General features: G+C 39.9%; 1 protein-coding gene across 1 annotated transcript in view; it reads right to left on the bottom strand.

The window, feature by feature from the left end:
- LOC105221357 (uncharacterized) overlaps nucleotides 1–26,529 on the bottom strand; it is a 176,660-nt gene that overhangs the window by 125,446 nt on the left and 24,685 nt on the right. The window contains 3 exon segments of the mRNA XM_054234723.1: nucleotides 10,634–10,825; nucleotides 14,564–16,713; nucleotides 16,837–16,944. Coding sequence (XP_054090698.1) covers nucleotides 10,634–10,825; nucleotides 14,564–16,178 — 1,807 coding nt within the window. The 5' untranslated portion in view covers nucleotides 16,179–16,713; nucleotides 16,837–16,944.

The following is a 26,529-nucleotide window of genomic DNA, read 5'->3' as shown; positions in this document are numbered from 1 at the left end:
GTAGCAGCAGCAGCCAGTAATAGAGTAAATATTTTCAAAAGCATTGCACTAAACTAAAGCTTTGCACTTCAACTTTGCGATACTTAGTGTTTTACTGGCAATAAAAAAAATATGTGCAAACGTAAAACTGCTGAGATAGTGCTATGCATTGCTTAGAGTTATACTACTTATAGCAGATTCCAAAATATTGGTGAATGTTTGGTAAGTAATTCCGGTAAAGCAATATTGATTGTCTTACATGGTTTTATGAAGGTTAGAAATTTTCCTTGAAATCTTTCAAAAACTATTAACGTATGCAAATTTTATTTTAGATTTATAGTGGCAAATATCGTCTTTGTCATGCCAAGCTCCGCTTTAATTGGCATTTTAGTTGAAAATAGACTGCCTTTCAAAATATTTGACGCAATCTGAAGTGTTTGTGAGAAAGTCCAAAGCAAAATGGATTAATTAATGGATTTCCTTGAAAAACTGCCAACTGCCGTTACTACAATCTCTTCGCCGACTTGCTTTCGTTTAAGCTCATAACTAATAAATGACTTAAGCACACATTGCTCGAAGAGAATTTATTTCTGCATCTAGCAGCTTTTTTTGACACACTGACAGTTCACCACTATCTCTTAGCAACATTGGTGTTGACCGCGCCTTAGTCAGTCTTGAGTCTTGCTGCATGCATTTCTAAATACCTTATGCAAATGTTTATGCCTGCAATACAGCTTAGGAATACAGAGCTTTATAGCTGCCTCACATTGCCCACAAGGCTTAGCTGATATCTCATTTGAAATGACTCCTTCGCTCATGCCTTGCGCAGCACTTAGGCATTTGAGTGGCATATAAATATTGCATAAATGTTGTAAAAGTAACGGCAATAAGAAGACAGCATATACGGCTTGTAAGCAAATCGATGTCATAATTTCGCAAGAGAGATCCAGCCCATGCACAAGAACATTCACCTGCTCAGTTGAAGCGACTACATACATGCCAATACATATGTATGTGTGACTTCTTAAATGGCATGGGCACTTGAACTTTGCCATTAACTCGGAGGAGGTACAGGGTGGTCTGCAGAATATTAGTCTGTGTAATATAAGATTGACAGGTCAAAACCCAGTACTTACACAAGTAAAAATGTTCTGTACATATCTGCTTTAGTTGAAGTTCTTATCGTGACCTCAATAAGAACGACATGGCGTATGCGTAACATATAATTTAACTCGAATCCTAGACTGAAGCGGCAGGTTAAAAAATCAAAATAAATGATTAAATAGTCGCAAAATAGCATTCCTCTTAAACCAGCAGAAACGGCAATGAAAATACCTACATATGTATAATTATGAGCTCCTTCCAATTTATTGAACCACCCTAATGTCAAAAAGATATCGAATATTATATAATACAATTCAGTCACTCGACAACCAAAGTACACCAAGTTGTCTAGTGCAAATGCAATACCCAAAACGATTTTGCAACTGTCAAATTAATAATGCAGAGATGCTCGCATGAAATATTGATAGAGCGCTTTCCTTTCCATTTTCTGTAGCCGAGGAGTTCATTACTTACACACAAATTATGGCAGCTACAAAATGTTTCATTTATATGATTTTGGCACAATCGCACACCTCGGGCTCTCACACTAACACACACAATTTATGCACACATACATACAATGAATACTGGTAAATCCTCTCTGGCAAGCAGTAACGAATTCATAAGTGGATAGGAGGAAATTTCAATTGCACAAATGCGGAAATAAGTCCTTATTTATCCACTCAAATTTAATTAAATGAAAAGTTCTCAATTTTTAATTTGCTTCAAAAGAAAGTGGTGTTCAAATGAGAGATGTAATCGTTTTATTAATTTTTAAATCAATCCAACCGCTGTTAGAAGCAAAGGAATTAAGAAATTTAATTAAAATTATTTATTCTCCACTTTTTGTTTTTTTTTCGAATATTTTCGGATATTTTTTTTTGTGTAAAGGTATGCTCAGATCGGAAATTGTATGTGATTGGCGTTGCAACCGTTTAGCCGGTTATAGCCGAATCGACGATAGTGCGCCACCTGTCTCTCTCCTTTGCAGTTCGGCGCCAGTTGGAGATCCCAAGTGTAACCAGGTCGCTCTCCACCTGGTCCCTCCAACGGAGTGGAGGCCTTCCCCTTCCTCGGCTTCCTCCGGCGGGTACTGCATCGAACACTTTCAGGGCTGGAGTGTTTTCGTCCATTCGGACAACATGACCTAGCCAGCGTAGCCGCTGTCTTTTTATTCGCTGAACTATGTCAATGTCGTCGTATAACTCGTACAGCTCATCGTTCCATCGTCTGCGGTATTCGCCGTTGCCAATGTTCTGAGGACCATAAATCTTGCGCAAAATTTTCCTCTCGAAAACTCCTAGTGTCGTCTCATCTGATGTTGACATCGTCCAAGCTTCTGCACCGTAAAGCAGGACGGGAATGATAAGTGACTTGTAGAGCTTGACTTTGGTTCGTCGAGAGAGGACTTTACTGTTCAATTGCCTACTCAGTCCAAAGTAGCACCTGTTGGCAAGAGTTATTCTGCGCTGGATTTCGAGGCTGACATTGTTCGTGTTGTTGATGCTGGTTCCCAGGTATACGAAATTATCTACGACCTCGAAGTTATGACTGTCAACAGTGACGTGGGAGCCAAGACGCGAATGCGCCGACTGTTTGTTTGATGACAGGAGATATTTCGTCTTGTCCTCATTCACCTCCAGACCCATTCGCTTCGCCTCCTTATCCATGCGGGAAAAAGCAGAACAAACGGCGCGGTTGTTGCTTCCGATGATATCAATATCATCGGCGTACGCCAGGAGCTGTACACTCTTGTAGAAGATTGTACCTTCTCGGTTTAGCTCTGCAGCTCTTATAATTTTTTCCAGCATCAGGTTAAAGAAGTCGCACGATAGTGAGTCACCTTGTCTGAAACCTCGTTTGGTATCGAACGGCTCGGAGAGGTCCTTCCCAATCATGACGGAGCTTTTGGTGTTGCTCAACGTCAATTTACACAGCCGTATTAGTTTTGCGGGGATACCAAATTCAGACATCGCGGCGTAAAGGCAACTCCTTTTCGTGCTGTCGAAAGCAGCTTTAAAATCGACAAAAAGGTGGTGTGTGTCGATCCTCTTTTCTCGGGTCTTTTCCAAGATTTGGCGCATGGTGAATATCTGGTCAGTTGTCGATTTTCCAGGTCTAAAGCCACACTGATAAGGTCCAATCAGTTTGTTGACGGTGGGCTTTAGTCTTTCACACAATATGCTCGACAGAACCTTATACGCGATGTTGAGGAGGCTTATCCCACGGTAATTGGCGCAAATTGTGGGGTCTCCCTTTTTGTGTATTGGGCAGAGCACACAGAGATTCCAATCGTCAGGCATGCTTTCTTCCGACCATATTCTGCAAAGAAGCTGATGCATGCACCTTATCAGTTCTTCGCCGCCGTATTTGAATAGTTCTGCCGGTAATCTATCGGTAATTGCTATTCGAATTTCTTCATGGTCGGGTAATGGAACATCTGTTCCATCGTCATCGATTGGGGGATCGGGTTCGCCATCTCCTGGTGTTGTACTCTCACTGCCATTCAGCAGGTCGGAGAAGTGTTCCCTCCATAATCCCAGTATGCCCTGGACATCGGTTACCAGATTACCACCTTGGTCTCTACATGAGGATGCCCCGGTCTTGAAACCTTCGTTAAGTCGCTTCATTTTTTCATAAAATTTTCGAGCAGATCGGAAATTACCAAAGTGAAAATTAAAGAGAGTAGCAAAGTTAGTTTATTCTCAATTAGTTTTTACTTAAATTTTCGCATTTCGCGATTGTCGCTTGTCGATTTTTCGATGCCATTACAAAAGGAAATAGTAAATGTTTTCCCTCAATAAGCTGTCTTTGGTGTCATTCATGCATTATCCAATATTGTGCCCTCAGGAAGTAATAAATTTCACAACAACAACTCAATGCTCGTACTCAATGTCAATGTAATTCAATACAACAAATAAGAGATAATATTTCCAACAACAACAAAAAGAAAAAGAAAATAGAAAACGAAATGAAATAATATTGATGAGACATGGCCATTGTCCCGCATCTTATCATTTTCTATGGCGCGTGACACGACCAACTTACAGCAAGCAGCATCCATACAAAGCGTGACAGGTAAGATGAATAAGCGACAAGCTGAGCATTCGATTGGTGCGTGTGTGTAATGGCTTGTGAATTCGCTGTCGAAAGTGTTTTGCTTTACCTTTGAGCGCTTTCGTACTCGTGGGCGAATATTTGCGAATAAAGGAATGATGCTGCGGAGCACTATTTCGTCCGTGTAAACAGAACAGACAGACACATTTGGCAGCGCATTATTTGCTGGTACTAATGAAAACTCAAAGTTCGATCATTCAATCAAATCTGTGGCAGCCATTTATCTTTCTTTCAGCAGTTCCTCTCACCGGCACTAGCGCATTTTTCATATCCGTCTTTTCAACGGTTTTCCACTTTGCAGCCGTGCTAACGTATGACGGTGGCTTGGGTTGAGTATGTAAACAAGAAGGTTGCAAAAATTAATAAATTCGCCGATTTCTGTTTGCTTTAAGCGACTTCGATTGCCGTTGATTTGCGCTATTTCGCTGATAAATATTTCAATAACTCGATTTCCTGCCAAAAACCAATTGTTTATTTGACTATATGCTTTGTTGTTGTTGTTTTTGGAATTGAGAATTTGATTTTCACATCCGTTATGCGCTTTGAATGCAGACGGATGTTATGTTTATGTGTGCACTTCCCTTCACACACACACATACAGACACACACCCGAACATTCCGTAGCGTTTGTGCCTTCAAGTGTCTGTGCGGGTGGGTTTATCCAAAAAGGCAATCTAGACTCCTACACTCGTCCGCTCGGATTGCACTTTTGCTTACAAATAGCCTCAAGCAATTGCTCTGTGATGTAATGTGACGTCACGAATGCCCTCTGCGAAAAGTTGTGCACCGATAGATCACTCAGTAGGTAGACTCAAGTGCGGACCATGGATACAAACTGCGGTCAAACTAAACTGAGATTTGCTAGAATAAAGACAAATATATGTCGTGTCGTCAAATTTTAGAGTTCCATTCCACAAGTCTATAAATTGACGAATGGAACTCTTGCACTTCACCTTTATAAAATAGGATTTGGGTTTTCCGACTTATACCAAATAGAGCACCCATTATCCAGATGTTTGTAGGTACACTTGCTCGTGAACTTGGTGAGTGGCTCATGTTCGCACAAAATTGAAGCTTTAACGGAAATTGAGTTTTCTATCGCTTTATCTGCGCCTCAGCTGCGCTTCAGTATCTCTTCCCCTGAATTCGTCATATTTTGATTACTTCTTGCATTTAATACTCACACAAATGCAGCAGCACGTGGCTTATACTCGAATATGTTCTGCGTGTAAAAAATATTTAGGTATAGCCATTGTGGCTTACAGCCGATAAATTCAATCAGTCCTTTCACTAAGTACAAATCTCTCACGACTGTCTGCAGAAATATATCTGTGAGCTTTGTTTGTGTTTGTGTGCGAACCTCGGATGGAATAAGCGGGTGCGAACTTTCAATGGCCGGTCGGCTGTTGGCCGTGGTCTGCCTTTTCGAGCATCGCAGCGGTGAGTTACTTGAATTTTATAAGGCCGCAAGCCAAAAATAACAGTATACATATATACACACATACAAACACGTTTACTCGTACCAAAATATTGCGGTGTGATTGAATTTTACGAATTCCTCACGCGTTCCTTTTCGTCCCTGGATGAGTGTCTGCCCACCAATCGAGCGAATTGCCGGACAAATGTCGGCTAATCATATTATGATAATTCATTTTGGCCAACACGCCTAGAGGCAGGCTGTGAAATAGAAGCTTTCGCTCTATTTTCACCGTTTGAATGGCGTTAAAGGTACTCATGGTTTCAACTATTGCAAATATTTTATTTCTACGCTTTAATATATATGGCTTTGTTATATATGTCTAGTTATTCAGTAGTTGCCACCGCTGTATTGTGGAACTCGGTACTTGAGAAGAATGACCTCAGTATCTGCCTGTGTAAACAGATGTGCCCGAATCCATCCCGAAGCCTTCTTCGACTCACAAAGGCGAGATCTTTCTCTATATGCCGTTGAGAGATTTCCGTATGGGTTTCGATTATACCTATGGTCCTTTTAAGCTTAAGTACAGTTTCTATAAAAGGTATTACATAATATGAAATAAAAGAGAAGGAGGTGTGAGGTGTGAGGCCTGGAGACTGTTACTAATCGCTCGTTAAATTTTCGAGCTATCACTTGCACACACGTCAATTTACTTGTATTAAAAGCAAATATTATTATGTCATCTAGGAGATCGCTGCGGCAGCCCTTCAAGTTTCACTTAAACGCGCTGACACTTGCTTTCTGCTCACACACACACACACATCCATATTACGAGTATCTCCGCTGTCGTTCGATTTTATTGCAAAGCCATTAAATGCGCGCTACTCGATCTCGCCACAGCTCACCTTTTATGCGCTCGCCACGCGCCACGCGCCACTTCTGACGTGCTGTCACGTGCAAATGCAGATATTTCAACTCTTCTTCCAGCATTCTTCGCCGCTTCATTGCTTCTTGGCTTGTGCTTGATGGATGCGTCGCTTGTCTTGACATTCTGCTCTGTGAGTGTCATTGGCACTCGCTTCCTGATACCATGATACCCCGTGTTTCCTGCCATTGTTGTTGCTGCTATTGTAGTTACTGCAACACCGATAGCACGCGCCTCATTGGCACATCTTTTAGTGCAGTTTGCGGTGAGTTGAGCTCGCTTTATCGCACTTTAAACGCATTTTATGGCTCTCCTGTCACTATTGGCGCTGCAATAAAAATCCCGCTTGACCTTCGCAGCTTGCAACCGCTATCAAATCGAGTGAGCTGTGTGAGTATGTGTGTGCTTATCATTGCTTTGAGCAGCTGTAACGGATGTTGTACTCTCTTAACGACAATTCAAGTAGTGGACACTGAGTGCTGACATTGTAACTTTGTAGTATGTGGGACGGGCCACATCTTAGTTGCGATAAATGCACCTTTGACCATAGAAACGACAACATAAACGAACATGTTTTTGGAGCTTACTTAGGAGATACCTTAGGAACCGAAATGTGATATTTCCGTCACAAAAGTAATATTTCATTGTCCTGTTGTTAGTTTTGACACTACTGGGTTACCGCCTTTCAATGCCGCCACCTTCAAGTATTACCTTGTTAAACACTTTTTCCTCAAGCGTTCAAACAGCCACTAATCAAATATCAATATTGACCGATGTTGTTGTTGTTGTTTGAAAAGGATAATGAAAGCGAAAAAAGTTGAATAAATGAATGAAGCTCTCTGAACGGAGAAGAAGTTCAATTAAAATGTCAACATTGAATTTCATTAAGCGCAATTGAATGCCGCTCCTGCTCGCCGCGCTCATATTTTTACCGTTATTCATCTATTTTTGCGCGCTACTTTTCTTACATTTCGCCAACTGGTTCATTAAAAATTTCACTCTGTTAGTTAAAAATAGCTGTGAAAGAGTCCCTGAGCAAAAAGTTTTTTCTCGCATTACACGCGAACGGCTCCGCCGCTCACTCGCTCGCTTCAAAGGTCAATAAAAAGCGCATCATTATCAGCGCCGCCTGATTGAGCAATCGAATCGGTCGCAGGGATTCTCGGTACACTCAGTGTAACTGACAAGCAAAGTTTGTCTTTTAATTCTCATTTTCTCGCCTCTTCCGCTTTCTTTTGCCCATCTCCATTGACACGGCCGTTGTTAGAAGGCATCGGAGGACTTTTTCAAATTTCTTTCATAATATGGGCGGTTTAAAAAAGTGGCGCAAGTGCTTTTCAAACTAAAAAATTTTATTAACAAGCACTTAATAGTTTAATTGGAGATTTCGCCCACAGTTTGGCGCTGAATGCTTAATTAGATGGCGCTTTTTTATTCGAAGCTCATAAAAGTGACCAAAAAAGGAGAGTGTCTAATTATTAGACATTCATTAACGTAATGAACTGATTTTACACATTTTTGAGTAGCAATGGTGGTATGAGGAAACTGAAAAAATCAACCACCGCCACTGAGCAATGGATAAGGATGCTGGAATGGCAGGATTCGGTTCGATCCGGGTTTCTTACCAGCATTAACAAATTAACCTACGGGTCTATGGAAAGCGTCTAACGTTAGTAGACAACTTGAAACTTCTAGAGCGTCCGTTTGTGGGATGAAGATTTCCCTTCTCTTTTGATAACTAAAAATCTCCAGTTGAAAAAAAAAAAACAAAAACAATAAACTTAAAATCACTTCACATCAGTACACAAATATTTTTCGTTTATTTATCTCACATAAAATTTTTCTATAGTATGTACAATCATATGCAGACGAAAATTTCAAAGAAACATTTGTTCTAAAAACTAGCCACTTCTTGCATAATATTCAAGGTATACCTCTGGGGCTTGGTTAGTTGGAAAACTGAAAAAATAAATAATAAAATAATGATTTAAAAAATTGTTCACCAATTAAAAACTATTTTATCAATAACTCGATGAGGACACAACCATCAATTGGTCTATGTTCAATGAAAGTAATTTTGAATACCGAATGGGGATACATACATACATATATATGTTTCCTACGGGTTAATATGAGACGATGAGTGCGATTGTACATAAACTATTTATCAAAAACAATGAAGCGTTAATTTCATATTTCTCATTAAGCATGCCACTCTTATATATGTAGAGTTACTGTTACTGTTATTACAAAAGTAATGTATCGCTGTGGCTCTACCCTCTCTCGCTGCTGATTGCTCGAAATTCTTCAAACTCCCAATTTATCTAGTCAAATTTCTATACAAAGAACCGATACAATCAAGTTAACACATTTATATTTGGCACAAGACTCCTCTTGTTTATTTTAGCTATAGATTAGAACTTAATTCTAACGAATTTGAGGATCCCTGCATAGTTAGTGCCACTTTGTTTAAGTACTTGCGAAGCCTTTCAAAAATTTCATTGAATTTCTGTTAAAGCGATAAGCTGAGTGCAACTGTAACAAGAATATATTATAACAATAAAGAGAGCAATAAAATCGATGAAAATCAACAAGACACAAACACATTTACTCACTAACATCGTAAATATATGCCGATACATATTCAAATGAGAAAAGCCTTCACTACACTTTCGTATAGCATATAACCTACACACTTAAATGGACCCCGCAGTTACGTCGTTTTGTCGAAAGGGTTGTCTGACGTGAAGTCCCTTTTGTGTCACACGACACAATTTCAAAAGCAAAACCTTGTAATTTGTCATTTACAGACACTGACGAACCGACACACACCCCTACCATACCATATGCTTTTAGTGTGCTCAGTCCTATCTGGGTTACATTCAATTACAGCAGTCAAAAGCGATAGCAAAGTGCGCGTTGGAAGCGGGAAGTGAAATTTCCCAAAACACTAACACAACCACGAATGCATGGACGAGTGCTTGTGTGTGCTCTTGATTGCCCAAATAGACACGGTGGACGCCGACAGAACATTGAAATTATGACAGAGTGATCTGAACTTACTTCGAACTCCGTACTCATGTAGCCCGGAAAACTCGATTAGCGTGAGTTCTTCGTGAGGTTTCGAAGAGTTTTAAGTGTCATAAACAATAATATATTCCGATGCCTGGACCTCCTACCAGAAAGCGTTGAGTTCTGATTTAGATCTTCTTATCGAAAGCGAAACACAAATCGATATGCCACAGAGTAGAGGTCTTATAGAACTATGAACCAATTTATGTCACACAATATCTATTTTAATGGGCCCGATAACTTATTCTAGCGAAGCCAAAAGCTCTTTAAGCGTCTTTATTTACATACATTAATATTGTATATAACTACACACAGGGAAATGAGGTAATAATGAACAAGCGATTACAAACAGCTGGACTTGCACAAATGGAGCCCGACCACTGAAATTCATCGAAATAATTGACGTGCTAAAGGACAATATCCGCTCCTAAAACTGTCACTCGCTTCAGGGTATTCAGCCAATTGTGAGTTTTGCACTTGCGGTCGCCGCCATTTTGTAATTGCCCTCGTCGCGACTGTGGCCACATGGGGTTTATCCCCAATGCAGCGGATGGATCGGAGGTGTCGCGTTTGACATAGGCAAAGTGTTGTTTGACAGTTCGGTTTCGGGATAACCCACACTGATACACACAAACATGTAATAAAAACTGTTCATAAATTATCGAACCGGGAAAGTTATACAAAACATCGAAATTTATTTGCGCGCAGCTTATCTTATCGCACTTCAGTTAATCACAATGGCTGATAGTTATTCCGGATAAGAATTAAACATTTATTCACTCACAAAAGCAAATTGTGGAGGGTTTGACAAAGCAAGGTCACAATTTTAAAATAAAAGGAACGTTGTGGAGGAGACACTCGCATAAAATTTAATGAATCAATGATGAAAACATATCTACGTCTCTCGCAGCTTCTGACGGCACATTGTTCACGATTTCAATTTACACTAAAAACATACTTGCAGTATGCAACAATTGGCTGGTTCGATAAAAAGTGCAAAGTATTTTCGTGTCACTCACCTGTTTTGATTAACTTAAAGTTGACATTGTTTTGGGATTTGAAAGCCTCATTCAAACTGCTGTGTCCGTAATCCTTTAGCACCCCATTATAGGAAGCCATACCGGCCCGCGGGCCAAGGGAACCACTACGTGGCCCCCTCCACCCAAAGAATCTACGACTTTTTCGACCACTTGAAGATTTTGTTGAAGAATCTGTTGGCGTCCAGAGTCCAGTTGAGGTTGAGTGATAATCATTTCAGAGTGCAGATTGTAGAGAGAAGCGAAAAGAATAAATAATTGAAATATATTAGTATGGGAATTTACGAATTTGAAAGTCAAAAACAAAAACTAAACCAAAACGAAAGAAATTTAATTATTATACTTAAACTGAACAAATACCTCCAGTTAAAATTAAGTATATTAAAAACTCACATATAAAGCTAAAGCATGCCGGAAAACGAAAGAATTAAAGTTCATGCATTGTGAATAAATATGAAAACGATTTTCATAGGGAATGCGATTTTAGAAGCTGAATTTGTGTTTTACTCAAAATTTCCTAACCATAAACTCGACGTTTTATTATCTGATAAACAACCTCTCTTATCAGTAGGTGATAAATTCAGGCATGAAGTTAGACTGACGGGGTTTCTTCCCGTACGAAAAGGACGCAATGACTTCCGACACACTTTCTTGTGTATTGTTTCAACAGCGAAAGGAAGTGTGGAGCTTTGACACTGTTATCACTTATAAATTCCTTCTATTTTTTATTTATTTTACTCACAGCCCAACAGTGTGATTTGGAGCAAACGATCCTCATGGCAGTGCAATCAGCTGTGACAGCTCGTGTTCAGAAGATAATTGCTACTACTGCCACTGGGCCCGTTCCACTCCACTCATTTCCCCTCGACGGGAGCATTACAGCGTGTCATCAATTATTCATGAATGCCTCAATTGAGGTTCTTATGCTTGTTTACAGCTGTCAATCCGAAACGAACAGGCTGTTGGCCGTTTGGGGAATGAAAGAGAAGAAGAAAGGAGAAATGTGTATAAAAAACGAAGTACAGCTCAGCAGACGCTCAGGACAATTACCACGCACAGGACGGCAAACGCTTTGCCAGCGACATGGCACGACGCCACTCAATGCCGCAGAGCAATGCGAGGGAGTTCGCCGTTTTAAAGTCTAAATATGTATATAAACAAGCTTGGCATTCTATTTCTAATTTTGTTATGAATTCTTAATGACGAAGGTAAACAACCGTCCGTATTTTAAAATGCACAAACGCATCCAGTCACAGACATAAAGTACAAATACACAAATAACTGCCGCGACCTCGTGGGAAACGGCAGTTACGAATAGGAACGGGGATGAACGAACTCGAAGCAGCGACGCGTGTTTAGGGTGTGAATTTTTCCATCCGCGTATTGGAGCGTGAACAGTTGAATTTTTAAAATCAAAAGATACATGTTTTTACGCATTGATTTTTCTATGGGTTTATAGGCGAATATTTGGTCGAACCAAAAGTTTTAAATGCGTGGGATTAAGGTCTAAAAGCCAGTGATTTTTTGTAACTTGAAAGATAAAAATTCGATAAATACATTATTAAATAAAAATTATTCTTGTTTTACCTTTTTATCTGTGATTTAGTGAACCGCGGCACGGATGCTATGAATTATTTAGAAGCTTTAAAAAACTTATTTTCCCCAATATAGCGATTAACTTCTTCATGCCTGCAATAATCGGCTTGTTACTCTAAGTGAAATTTGAGAGAGGATATTTGGGGAAGCCTAAAGGTATGCTACACATAATTGGACATTCGACACTTTACGTATCGAAATAGAAAACCCCATTGACCCTCAGCAAATATTGTCGAACTTTCTAAAAATGCAAAATGTTAGCGCTGCAATGCGAGATAATTGCTAAACAGAAACACAAACAACATTTCCTAATTAATTGCACTTATTGATAATTATCAGCGGAAACTGTAGGGGCATTGACGCAAGAAATGAGAAACGCGCTACTAACTTGACAGAAATGAATTCGATACTTTTCCGCTGAAGCTCGTTGCGGTTTAGGAATAGAGGGAATTTGGATTTATGAATATCGGATTGCCAAAATACAATGCCGTCACATAATTGAGAGCCAATGAATTTGATTATTTGGCTGAATGTATAAATAAGAATATAAGGAAGAGCTAAATTCGAATGGACTCGGATAGTAAATAACCACACAAATATCAAATTCGATGATAGCTACAGTCATCGAATAAGAAACTTCCGATATCATCATATCACCTTTTGCTCCATGTTAACCCTCAATGTGTCACTGAAGTCAACTAGCATAAGAACGGGAAGAGAGAGACGACTGCATCTTATCCTCGAAATGGCGCAAGAAACGGCAGGTTTCGTAAGGCGACAATTGCAATTCACATTTTGCTAAAGTTTTTATGCAAGCAATAACAGTTAGCTGCAACAACTGGCGGAGCCATGTGCCGTGGTCTCAGCGGATGTGTTAAGCAATATTGCCACTAACCTTGTGCCCGGATAGCCCCAAGCCACGCATTGCAGTTATGTCGAATAGTTTTTGGTTTATTTTATTTTATTTTATTGTACCCCGTTGTTGTTGTTCTACTCACTACAAATATAAACGACGCTCTCGTCGCGCCACAAAACTAAGTCACTCGCCGCGGAAAGTCACTTCTATGAAAATTCATTTGCACGAATTCAGTTTCTTTTGTTGTTGTTTTGTTATGACTACGGCGAGTGTTATTGTTTATTCTGTTGTTATTGTTGGTGCTTGTTATGTTGTCTACATGTTGCATGCGCGTGCCGCGGCAACCCTGCTACATTCAATACCAAATCGCATTTGCGCAAGCATTGTTCTGGGCGCGGAGGAGAGGCTATATGGAGGGGGACTCTCGTGTATGAGCCGTGTAAATTGTGAACATTGTGAAAAATGCGCGCATAACATGCCACATTGGTACAATAACACGGCTGCAGGTCGACTACAACAACAATAGCAGGGCAAATAGAATGTGACAACATCTTTGTAGCCTCCAACTGGGCCACGGGGACTAGGGATATACGGTATGTATTCGACATGTGAGCTTTGTGTACATAACCTGCGCAAACTTTTAAACCAACAACTACAACAATGAATAGCTCCAAAGTGTCTTCCGTGAGTATGTTCCAGCAAACCGCGTCAAAACATTAATTGGTGGGAAACAATAGCAACAACATTGGCTCTCAGCAATGTGGCCTTGGGCAAAGAAAACCTTCCAAACTCATAACGCAAAGAATTGAGCATAACTTTAAAATTTTCATTGAAAAATATCGTGAAATGTTAAGAATTAATCTTGAAAAGAAGTTTGATTTAACACCTGTCTTATAGAGGCCTCAAACGGACCTTCGGGCGATAGATAGGCGTCTACGTCTTTAACTCACTAACTATTATATATTATGGAATAAGCATCTATTCTGTTAATTTCATAAATCTAATAAAAAAGGTATTTTATTTTCAAATCAAATCAAAAAAGTTCAAATGTTAGAATGGCCACATACCAAACAATACTGTTACAAAATAAAATTAATGAAAGATAATTAATATTATGCAAAAGAACAACAACATCAAACAAAAAAGCCAATCAATGTTAGGCTTAGCTGTTAATTAAATAATGCAATAAAAAGTAACAAATTTTGAGGTTAGGTTCAAGTCGTTTCGAATTTCGTTCAAATCTTTTTGATGCACGCAGTTCATTCTCTTTAACTGTTTCAAAACTATTAATTCAGCAATCTCTTTTGATTGATAATAATTCATATTTTATTTCAATTTATTTATTTATTTTTATTTTTGATTTTGGTTTTATTTTAGAAAAGCCTCTTAAACTGCAAAACTGTAAATCTTAATATGATTAGTTATTGTATAAAAATTTGTATTTTGGGGGCACCTGTCACCTTTCTGGGGCACAACACCACTACTAACGGACGCCGCACGTCTTTCGCGGCCCGGTGACACCGGCTGTTCGGTGGATCGTGATCGCGAGTTCAGTGCCGCCTTGCCCTCGTTTGGCGTGGGTGCAAACAGTCCGCCCCCACCACCGCCTCCACCGGCACTCTTCGTGCTACGTCCATCTATTTGCGGCGAATACTGACTACTGGCACTCGATAACGAGCCGGCGGGAGCCGAGTTCGGTGTCATCGGTTGCAGCTTATACTTCGGCTCCCCCGACTCAAAGAACGCATCAAAATTGCGCTGTCGCAAATTTTCGCAATTAAAAACTGGGTTATCGACGAGTAGTTGTAGGTCTTCCTTCAATCGATTCGACTCTCGCTGATCCGTTGATGAGGACCGTCCTAGCCTACCCAATGGCAGATGTAATTTTGGACGCAAACGAGACGATTTGCTTGGCGTGGGGGACTTGGGCCGCGGTTCTGGTGGCAGATCCATCGGTGACATCGGCCGTCCCCAGCCTGGGCCATAAATAATCTGTGTTGGATCGGGCGAAGGTGGCTCAAGAAATATGCTTGGACTACGATCACGCGCACTTATCAATTGTCCACCACCTGCTCCAAGTGATGTAGCGCCCGTATATTCATCCAATTGGTCGGAGTCATGACTGAACTGTGGCGTCGCTCCTCTTTGCGGCACAAGACCACGTTGCGGCGTGGTGCCGCGCACAGCTAAGCTGCGCTCTAGCGTGGGTCTTTGCCCGCCCTGTCGGCCCTGCATCGAACGCGAACTGTCCGCAGCATCGTTCTGCATTTGGACGGTTGTAGCTGAGTTGCTGAGTCGCTTAGAAATACTGTTTTGCTTCTGGATTTGCAAGTGCCGCAGTAACTGTTCCTGCTGCTGCTGTTGTTGTTGCAGAAGTAGTTGCTGCTGTTGGTACTCTTGTTGCTGCTTCTGCTGTAGGAGCAGCAGTTGCTGCTGCTGTTGCTGTTGCAGACTCGATGGTGACGGTGCCGACAACTGCAGTGGCTGCTGTCTCGGCGGCGTCTGTTGGTGTAGACTGCGGTTACTTCTATTGCTCCGTACACTGGAACGTTTGGAGGTGGCTGCGTCCGGCGGAGGTACGGCCGAGGCAGAATGTGTCAGGGATGTGCGCGACGTGCGCGATGTGTGTGAGTTGTGACGAGTTGGCGTTGGCGGTAGAGAGTTCGAGGCGTGTTGCGGTAGAGCGGGTTGGGCGGAATCGTAAGTGAAGGCGGTGGTGAAGACTGGCGCAGCGGCGAACGCGCCGCTGTTCAAGTTCCGCGACGCAGAAGAGATGTGTGCTGCTGCAGTGGTGTTGGCGCTATTGTCCTTACTGCTGTTAACTCCTTTGCTTGCGGCAGTTCGACTGCTGTTTGTGGCGGCTGCGCTTCCGGCGCTGTTATCAGTTGCTGCTTTGTTTGTTTCAGTAGCGGTGGCGATTGCCGATGGTTGCGGCGGTGGCAATGATCTTGGTGGTATTTCAATTGGAACTTCGGGTTCACGCAGACAATCGAGTGTTGGTCGTGGTGCTAGACGTGGTATTGCGGGACCATATGTCATCAAAATGAGTTCATCAGCTGGAAATATCACAAACATTCCTGGCCGGCCCCATGTGACATGGTGACTCTGCGAATCTCACACACTTCGCCTTCACAGTTGCGATTAGGGAGCTGCTGCTGCTGATACTTGGACGGACCAGAATTTAAGGGAACACGTTGGGCTGATTAAGTGGAAGAGTTTTTGTCTTTTATATGCTCGATGGGATGTTTAGGTGGAGATTTCTTTAATTTATACTATGTTTAGTTATCACTTTGCTCGTATGGGCCTAACATTTGTCTCAGGTCATTTAAGTCTATTTTATTTTCATATTCTTATTTTATATTTTATTTTAGTGTTATTTTTTACTTTTATTATTTTCTTAAGTAGAATTGTGTTATTCGTAAGTTACTTAAATTATTTATAGATTATATTTGTATTATACGAATTCCATGTCTTCGGTGTTTTTCTTAATTTCTCTTGTCTTTTGGTCTTGGTTTTTGTTTTAGCTTATAAAAACAGCTAAACTCAAAATTTGTTGTTTGAAATTTCAACTAAATACTCTTTCAAATAAAAATCAGCTAAATCACAACATCTATTAAAGAAGATATAGATAAGAATAAAGATGAATTCACATTCATATACAGCTATAATATATATAGAGCAATATATATATGTATTTGTGTATCTCTGGCAATCTCATTTAAACTTAACGTACGTCTTTAACTCAGGGAAAGCAAATATCACAAATAAAACTGATACATCCCGCGCTATCCGTCGTTTAGACGCGTAGTCGTCATTTAGAACGTTGCATATTGATCGATATCTGAAAGTAAAGATATTGAGAAGAATTAGAATACTTGATAACTGATGTGTTATTAAATAATTCAATTATTCAACTAGAGATTTCATGGTTACAAATTGTTTTTATGGCATGCAATTTTTTCCCGAAGCTCTTTCTATAGAGTACAAAGAAACATAGTCCAAACCCAATTGAGACTCAACGAACTTGCCACCTGTCGTAATAGCGGTGTCTTACATACGAAAAAGAATAATCAGAGTCGTCATGAAAGGTATGCAGACGCTTAGCTCTCCATTAGAGCACATTTCCGCTGGTAATTTCAGCTTGTTTCATGAGTTGGCCGCCAATTTGTAACTGTGTATACGTGTTGCCTGAGCATTTACCATACATCGGAACGCCGGCACGCCGACAAAGTACCGTGCGATGGAAGATGCTTCCCCATTTCCTTGCCAGCTAATAACCAACTAACAAAGTGTAACGAAACAAGACCGAAGCATAAAACTTTTCGAATCCATTTAGGCGTCTCGCACAATTTGCTTAACTTTTATCCATCTTATGCCGCACAGCAAATTTCATTCTCATTCTGGGTAAACACAGTATGTGGTCACCGTAATAGGAGCGACTGATTGTCTTCCATATATATAATATAATATATATTATATTGTAAGACTTCATCCATTTCACCTCTCGTTTATACTTTATTGTCTCTCTCTTTCTCTTTCAAATTAACAATGAATACGATTTAGAAATTGTCCCCAAAACTAAGAAAACAGATTTCGCATAGAGCGAACGTTACCAACGTAGAACGTAGAGTTCCTCAACTTTTGTTAGAGTTAATCCAATTAAATGGAGAGATACTGTTGAATAAAATGAGCGGCAAGCTTTTTTCCCCAACTCTTTCCACTATTTCGCTTTTACCTTTTTGTGTGGTTATTTGCATTAACGGTAACTTTTACCGCAAGTTTTATTAAACACAAAATTTCATTACATTAAAGCACTGAGAACCTCCCCGCCTTTATACATTAATATACTGGCATACGGACTCATCTTGTATATACCTACTACTAGCTCTCGGTCGTGCTTTTACATTATGTTGCGAGGCAGACTTGTCTTTATTATCCACTTTTTTGAACGTCGTACGGATAACTGTTTGCTCTTCGTACGCAAAAATACACTTCTCTTTAATTTACTTTCGTTTTTCGCAGACCGCGCTACTTTCTCTCCACTCACTTTCTAGCTATCCGCCAGAGGATTTTTCAACGCAGAAGTACTTAAGCGACTAAAGTTTATGCAGCTTTTGTTCGTCGAAGTGTAGGTTGGTCCCAAAACTATCCCTTCACAAGGACTGTTATATTGAATAATATATGTATATTTGTTATGAGTTCTCACAGAAAAAGAGAACTCAAGTACTCAGCCGGAGCTATTGCTCCAAAGACAAGCTTTATAAGAACAAAGGCAAAAAAAAATAAAAAATGTGACCAAGTTAAATTTATGTCTTCTCTTTCACCTTTAACTTAATGTTGTAGCAATAAGTTTCTCTACCACCCGTTACACAACCTCGAGTATGGCTCAACCTGTGCGAGCAGTTAAAATTGTTTCGTGGCCATCGTCGGCGGTCAAACACTTTTGTTGACTGTTAGCTTGCTGACTTGTTATGTGGCCGTTTCACTTCAGTCCAAGCTGGCGGAAATTATAACACAGTCTGGACAAATTGCACTGCAAATAGAATTATTCCACAATTTCCCAAATACTTTGCGGGACATTTAAGTGTGTGTTATTCTGGTAAAGTTTCTTTATTATTCTACAGGTATATTTCTGCGGTACACTCGCGCATCATAAAGCACGGAAAATGGAAAAAGAAGGAATGGAGTTTAATGTGGTATAACCATGACATCGGAACAACTTGAAAATATAATACTTTTTTGCTGCAATTTTTATACGTAATTAAGAAAGCTAGTTCCGAGGTAACAAAATGGAGAATTTTTTTTCAAAACTTTTTGCAGAAATAATTATATTTTGTGGCGAAGTAAATATTTCATGTTCTCTGTCAGTATGCTTGGAAGTATTTAGACAAGTAGTTTATAAGCTTTATTTTTTTAGAGGAATATGAATCCACAGAGTAGAATCATATCAACAGTTCCCATGAACCTTGGCGTACTTAATTCAATTATATTTGATATTTATCATATATTAATCACAACTCTCCTCAAGAAACAGAAAATCAAATTAAGTTTTCTCATATTCTCTTCTTCAACTTAGCTTTCCTTCCGTTTTCTTCTTTAAAACCACATTGCAAATAGAGTTCAGCAGATTTCTCTTGTTATTCAAGGCAAGAAAGCAAGAACACTAATTTCGTTTTAAATCCTCACAGCTTTCATTACAACAACTAGTTCTCTAAGGGTTTGAGAATTAGTGAATAGTTATTTACACCCTTTAAGACCTCCAAAAACCCAAAAACGAAAAACTACACTACACCTGCAAATTTGGAGTTTCACTTAGCACTCCTTGAAAATGCCATTTTCATTGTGCCAAAGCCTTTTTGTTTTTCATACTTATGAAAGTGTGTGGGTGGCAATATTAAGCTTATTCGCAAATTCAAATGAGCACTTGTAATTTCAAGAGCATTTCTAATTGAAATGAATTTTTACAAATTAACTTTAAAAATGGTTAGCTGTGGCGTATACGTGACATTCCTCGGTATTCTAAGCACATTCACATACACTATCACAATCGACTCAAGCGTTTATGCAATTACTTGTTACCTAAAAAGGTAAATAAATTATTTATCATATGCAAACTACACTGAGAGCGCTCACACACACACGACCATCGAAAGGACTTGCCGCAAGTTGCCACATTTACTATCGCTTTATTGATATTCTCGTCGTTGCGCAATTTCTTCGTTGGAAAACATCTCCAAATTGTATATTTGCGTGTATTTGTTTGTCTATTTTATGCAAAAGGGAAATGGCAAGTCCAAACTACCATCGAAGACAAGGATATGGGCAAATTGTTATTTGCTTTGCAATCATAATAGAAAGCACTCACGAAGGCAAATGTATGCCTACTTGCGGACGGAAAAAGGTTCAATCTTAGCAGTTTTCGAGTGCAGAGACATGAGTACCCAGTAGTCAGGTAGAAATTCGCAGTTGTGATTACAGAAGTGACATTTTAGAATTGAAAGATATTGATTCAACTGAAAAGCGCGTGTACGATTCGCCACTGGGTTAACTTTTGGGTTAACCGGAAGAACGCAAAGGTAAACACGAACTCTTCAAGTCCGGAAATGAGAGCTTTTCCATCTCCTCCACAGCCTATTCACTTGTTTACGCAAGCAATCATGGCAGGTGAGTCCCCCGTACACATTCGTAAACCTTATCGGGATGATGTTGCACAATATTTGTTTGCGAAATATTTGGCTGACCTGGAACGCCAATAATGTGGACAAGAACGTTGTCATTTGTTTACCTTTATTGCCCAAGTTTGTTCGTGTTTCCAATGTCACAAATATATGTATAATGAACAATATATATGTATGTATATGAGAGTGACATTGTTGTGAAAACGCTTTCAGTTTATTGAGTGCCTTGTTACTTCATTCAAAGAGTATGCGGATCATCGTAAAGATGTAAGTCTCTCATTTCAGCTCACAAAAAAAGTTGTGTTTATGTCATTATTATAGACGGAGCATAAAAACTTAAAAGAAAACGTGACGAAGTTTATAAACCTGTTTATGTCTATGTTCTATGTCCTCTTAATTTCATTGGCAAATTGCGAATGGCAAGTCATGGTACTCGTATCAGATGTAATTGAAGTAAGCAGTGAAAGTACGCGGGTAAATGAGACAAACAGGATAGAACTATAAGGAAACATAAGGACCTATCAGCTCATTCCATGCAAACAGTTTGAGAATTTATAGAAAATCGCGAATTTTAAAATTTAAAATATTTCTTCTGAAGACGGTAGACATAATTTTCAAATATAAATTTATTTATGCCCACCCATATAACCTATGTGATTACGAAGGTATGTGCATATGCTTGATATGTATCTCTCGGAGCAGTGGCAAGTGCTTATGCCCGCCGGATATGAAAACAGGAAATGGCTGTAGTCATGCCAACATGCCATCGCCGTCAAATGTATACAACAATAGCAAATACCCATACCATATTGGAACAAAATCCACAACTACAACAGTAACAACCATCGAGACAGGTTCATTGAAATCGCGCATGGAATGGATACATACACACCAATGCACTCTCATATCTGCAAAAGTAAATATTTTATTATAGTAGTTGGATTGCGAAAAAATTAAGCGCATTGGCATGGGTTTCTCAAGCGCGCTTTTCACGATACCCATATGAAAACTATATGTGCGTATGAAAATCTATGAATCCAAATTTACTTAGTTTTGATATCCAAAACATTGGCTATTTCTGTTTCAATTCCATAGTAATCATTCTTTTAATCTCATTATCAACCTAAATTAAATAACTTCTATGACCATGCCTAGAAATGGACATGTCACTTTGGTCAGTTGGGTCATGCCATTTGACTGAGTTACAATACATTTTTGGCAAGGCTGACTGAGAAGGAAACTGCGATGAACAGGATAATGCTCATGAGAGGTCGAATAGTCAAAATATATTTCGAAATTTGCTTATTTCTACGACTTTCTTATAGAACAATCTTTAGTAGAATGGTGAATAATTTCTTCTTTGAAATTTTCCCGTCTCTGATTTCGTTATTGGATATTTTCACTTTTCTCAAAGCACTTTTCGCAATCTGCTTAAACAACAGTTATCAATCTACCTCCGGCCTAAACGTGTCATCAAAATGCGATAAAGTTTTCCGAAATCCCCCTCACAAGGTACTCCCACCAACCAGGTAAACCTCACAAGGCAATTAAAATGTCATTAGAGAAATCCACAACCGAAGAGCTGCCCAAGTAAATAGGAAATCAATGAAAGTTCTTAGCAAGAAAAGCACTCGAAGCTCGAAGTTTTGTGGAAAAACTGCACAGACCGCTACTCAAAGCGGGTAAAAATTAACCGAAAAAACAGTTTTGGACAAATAACTGCGAAAATGACGAGTGGCTCATGTCAATCGCAGTGAAACTTCGGCCGAAAGTTTGTGAAAACTTCACACAATTTTCCAAGTAGAAAGTTTGCTTTAGACCAAACTACTCGGCCGTGCACTTGAGTCTTGCCTGCCGCACTTGCCACGCCCACTCGTGTGGGTGCATGAATTTTGAATGAGCGAGCTGTGACCACAAATTAAGCTTGTAGTTGCTACTAGTGGGCGGCAAGTTGGACCTCAAATTCACACACACACACACGCACACATAGATACATGGATGTACGAGCACTTTGTCAGAGAACAAAGTGGCGAACAACTTTGAATTGACTACAAAATGCCAGTGGAAATAAAATTTTCACCAGCCAACAATAACAACAACAAACCACTCGTATAACAAACTGGACAGCTGTGGCAGCAACTGTCGGAAAATAATGCTGAGCAGCTGTTCAAAATCGTAAGTAACTGCAAAGTATATGATGCCCGTGTGCGCGATGAGCGGTGAGCGGGGTGTGGGCTGCGAGGAGATGCAAATAAATGAATTAATGGCTGCAGGAATGAATGATTTAATGGTCGAATGAGTGAGAAATTGTCGGAGATTGTCGATTTGCTGCCATTAAAATGTCGTTTGGGCGTGCAACGGCGAGTAAATAAACGCAGAAATTATTGTGGAATGGCGAGGTAAGGTGTGATGCCGAGGGAGGTCGTTAAGTGAATTAAATAAGTCGTTCTGCATTGCACAAAAAACGTCTAACGCAATGAAAGCACCGAATAGACGGGAATGTCAGTGAGATTGTGAGAGGAAAAGGCTTTGATTTGTGCTTGGATTCAACTTTGTAAAATCAGTGAAGTGAAATACCCCAGTCATGCAACGCCTCCCAGTGCTAGGGGAGGAGCTAAATGTTTCAAATTTTCCTAACGTCAAAGACGCCAAGCGGGACGGGGTATAGCTGTCACTGAAAGGGACAAAGTTTTACTCGAGCGGATCGCAACAATGCCAGCGTTCACTGAAGCGAAAGCTGTTGCAAAGAAACGATCCAACCCCTTCAGGCCTCCGATGGAATGCCGACATTGTAGGCAACAATGAGAAGTCATTCAATACACAGTTTTAATGAAATTCAGATGAAAAAACCAAGTTTATAAGTAATTAACAGATTTCAATTGTTTGTTGTTTGCATTTAATTCAGTCAAGCTTAATGCGAAAGTTTTCAATAAAAAAGCGCCTTTAAATGGCACAATTCAATTTTAAATGCGGAAATGTTCGCTGAAAAACATCGGCGCTATGAAAAGAGTCGGTGATGACAAAATAATTTGCCAATTTGGCTTATTCCACTTATTTACTGTTGCAATGCGCTGAACTATTCGCCTAAAATGCAATTGAAAACACATTTCCCAGCTCATTTCACTGCTCACATACTAATATATGTAAGTATGTATGCGAGTTTTATTAATTAAATAAATTAAAATTGATTTTCGAAAGCGTGTTTTTCTGCACTCGGCGATATGAAATTTCCGCAAATGAATATAAATTAAATGCGGCCGCTTCAAAAGCGATACTAAATGATTTAACACACACTCACACTCACACAGCCATCCACAGGCATTTGTAAACAAGAATAAATTAGTGAAAATGAATAAATAAATATTTGTTCTGATTAATGCGCGCGAATAAATGAACAAACAAATAAATGCCTGCATAAATTTCAGTCATTAGGTGTGTGTTAAGAGCGATTAATTCAAAAAATATTTGCGCAGAGCGAGGCAAGGGCAAGGGCGAGCAAACCAGAAGGATGCCACACGTGGCCACATGAGTTTACTGTTGGCGGCGCGACAGCTCACCCACTGAAGCGCGGGGCTACGCGACGCGGATGTCTCATCGCACGCATCGCGGCAATGCACACGGCCGTGGCAGTGCACCAGCATTAATGCCACTGACGCGAGAGAGGCAGGGGCGCACCCCTCCACAAGTGGTTTGTGTAAAAATTAATTACAAATATAAACAATTCAATTATTCATCGCCATTGGCCTTTGCCGCGCCGCGGCGCAGTCAAGGCAGGCGGTTGGGCAATGATTTTCGCTGCTGTTTACACGAATGCGCTCGCATAGCTGGCCGCAAGCCAAAGATGCTTACTCATTTCAGTCCCACTGCGAACGCACACACACTAACACGAATACCGTTATTGCTACAATTTCAGTTCAGCAGCTCGAAGAACATTTCATGCAAATCATGCTTCCTCTTTGATTTTGCCAAAAACAAGAGTAACACACACACACTTGAGGTTGCCACTAAGGCTTTTCTGTGTGTTGCATGCAACATATGTCCCTTTTCCTCTTCAGGCAAGACATTTTTCCGCTGATACTGCATTGAAATATTCATAAGCGCAGAGAAAGACAGCAGCATATGCATAGGTGAGTCTGCCTCAGTATGTGGTTGTGCTGCCGGGACCGCTGTTTGAGTGTTTGAGCGCCTTTAACTGCTGCACTTGGCTCGGAAAATGGCTTTCAATGATAGCTGAGCCTCCTTGCGCAAATTTGCCATTTCGCTGGTATTTATTTGCCAAAACACTGACTGTTGGACATGTACACTCGCGAGCAAAACTAAAGCAGAAGCGGCAACTCATTGAAGCGAACAATTAGAGGCGCACGAAAAGTAAAAAATGCACTGGGAAACATATTTTTAAATAAAATTCAGTTTAACACAATATGCAAGCTGAGATAAATATAGACCAACTAACTTATTTTCTTTGTCAAACTGATTTTATGCTGTTTGAGTCTGAGTAGCAGAAAATACCGCACGGCAGACCTAAGAATTGCATATAACTATGCCGTGATTGTACAGAGCGCTCTCTGCATAACTGTTAAACTTCAGTTGCGTTAGCTTTTCTCGCCAAGGCCAGCGAATACATATATAGTATACATCCAAATGCATGGCGGCATGCAGCCAAGTTCGGTCTCGATATCCCAAAGCAATTTTCGTACGGCAAATGTGCAATGTGAATGTCTTTTAAGGCCTTCGAATAACCACAATTTTCAATTGTTCCGCCTGAGCGCTCACTGAGAGATGCATATACGTTGATATGTAGTCAAGAGACTGGCAAAAAATGGCAATATATTCTTTTGACGAGCATTTCTTGAATCTAATCAATGTCTTGAAGCTCGTATCCAGAAAATATGAGAGGAAATATTTAAAATTACATACAAAAGAGCCCAGGACATTCACACCAAGAAGTCAATTTCAAATAACACAGACATAAAAAGCTTATCGGAAATTTGATGGACAACAACAAAAAATGTATATAAACAATAGAACTCTTCCGTACTGCCTATTTCCAGATTATCATACAAAGGTTACACCTCGCACTTAATCTGATTAATGACTTGGTGTATTTTGAAACAAAGAATAACAGTATTTTCATAATTTTAATAATAACACATCAACGCTTATTAATTTACTTCAATTACACACACACTAAAGGTATTAGCAACCGCTCATTATTTCAATGCGGCAAAGTGCGTAATGCGAATAATTTCACACCAAATTAAGTCCACATTCAGAGCCCAAATGGTAAACGGAAAAGTTTGGTTGCCCAAAAATTTCAAAACATTAATAAAATTAGAAAACTCAAAACTCTTAACGACTCACTTCACTCTCCGCCGGCAGAGTGGCTTACCGCCTTTTGGCCGCCTGAGAAGATCTCAAAAGGTACGGAGAAAAATATACAAACGCATGAAGTAACTCAATGCAGAATTGTGTTTGAAGTCGGCTAAGTGCAAAGTTTTGTGCTTTCATATATTTAGAACAACAACTGCGGCGGGGTTTCTTGACAAATTGAATAACTTTGAGGTTTGTATTAACACACGCCTTCGAAGAGTTTGCGTACATCGTTCTCCTTCCTTTTTACTCCCGCAAAAAAATACTGTCAAATTTATACTACTCACATTTAATGCCTGTACATTCAACGGCATATTCACATGTCGAGAAGCAGTAAATCGGTGAATTAATTTGAAATTGAATACTCTTCTTTAAATAAACTTTAAAATCGCGCACTCGAAATTCACAAACTTATCAACTCATTCAATTAAACGCTTCGGTCCCGCGTCTGCGAGGCCTGTCAAGTACCTGGCATTTCAATAAAAAAAATGAAATGCAAATTGGCAAGTCAAAGTCAGGCTTTTCAAAATCTACAATCAACAAAAACAATAAAGACATTAAAGATAAAAGTAACTGCTGGAATGTGATACAAAAACGTTGAAAGCAGAATCAGTATCAAAGACCATTTACCCACACTCACACAGAGAGAGAAAAAGAGAGAGACAAAGCCTTGACACGTTGGCAGCAGCAATCAGGGCAGAAGCTGGCAACAAAGCGTATGAGTGACACGTCATCCGCTGGCTTCCACACAGCAGCAGAGGGGGAATGTGTGACGCTGCAGTTCCGTTATGAGACTGCACTTATCATCGTGTTTGTCAAGCGTCATCCCCAATTACTTCTTCTGTGGCAGCATCGATAAAATTTCACTTGAAAAAGTC

This window comes from Zeugodacus cucurbitae, chromosome 6 (assembly GCF_028554725.1).
Source record: "Zeugodacus cucurbitae isolate PBARC_wt_2022May chromosome 6, idZeuCucr1.2, whole genome shotgun sequence".
NCBI classification, from domain to species: domain Eukaryota; kingdom Metazoa; phylum Arthropoda; class Insecta; order Diptera; family Tephritidae; genus Zeugodacus; species Zeugodacus cucurbitae.
This window is presented reverse-complemented; position numbering and strand designations above follow the sequence as displayed.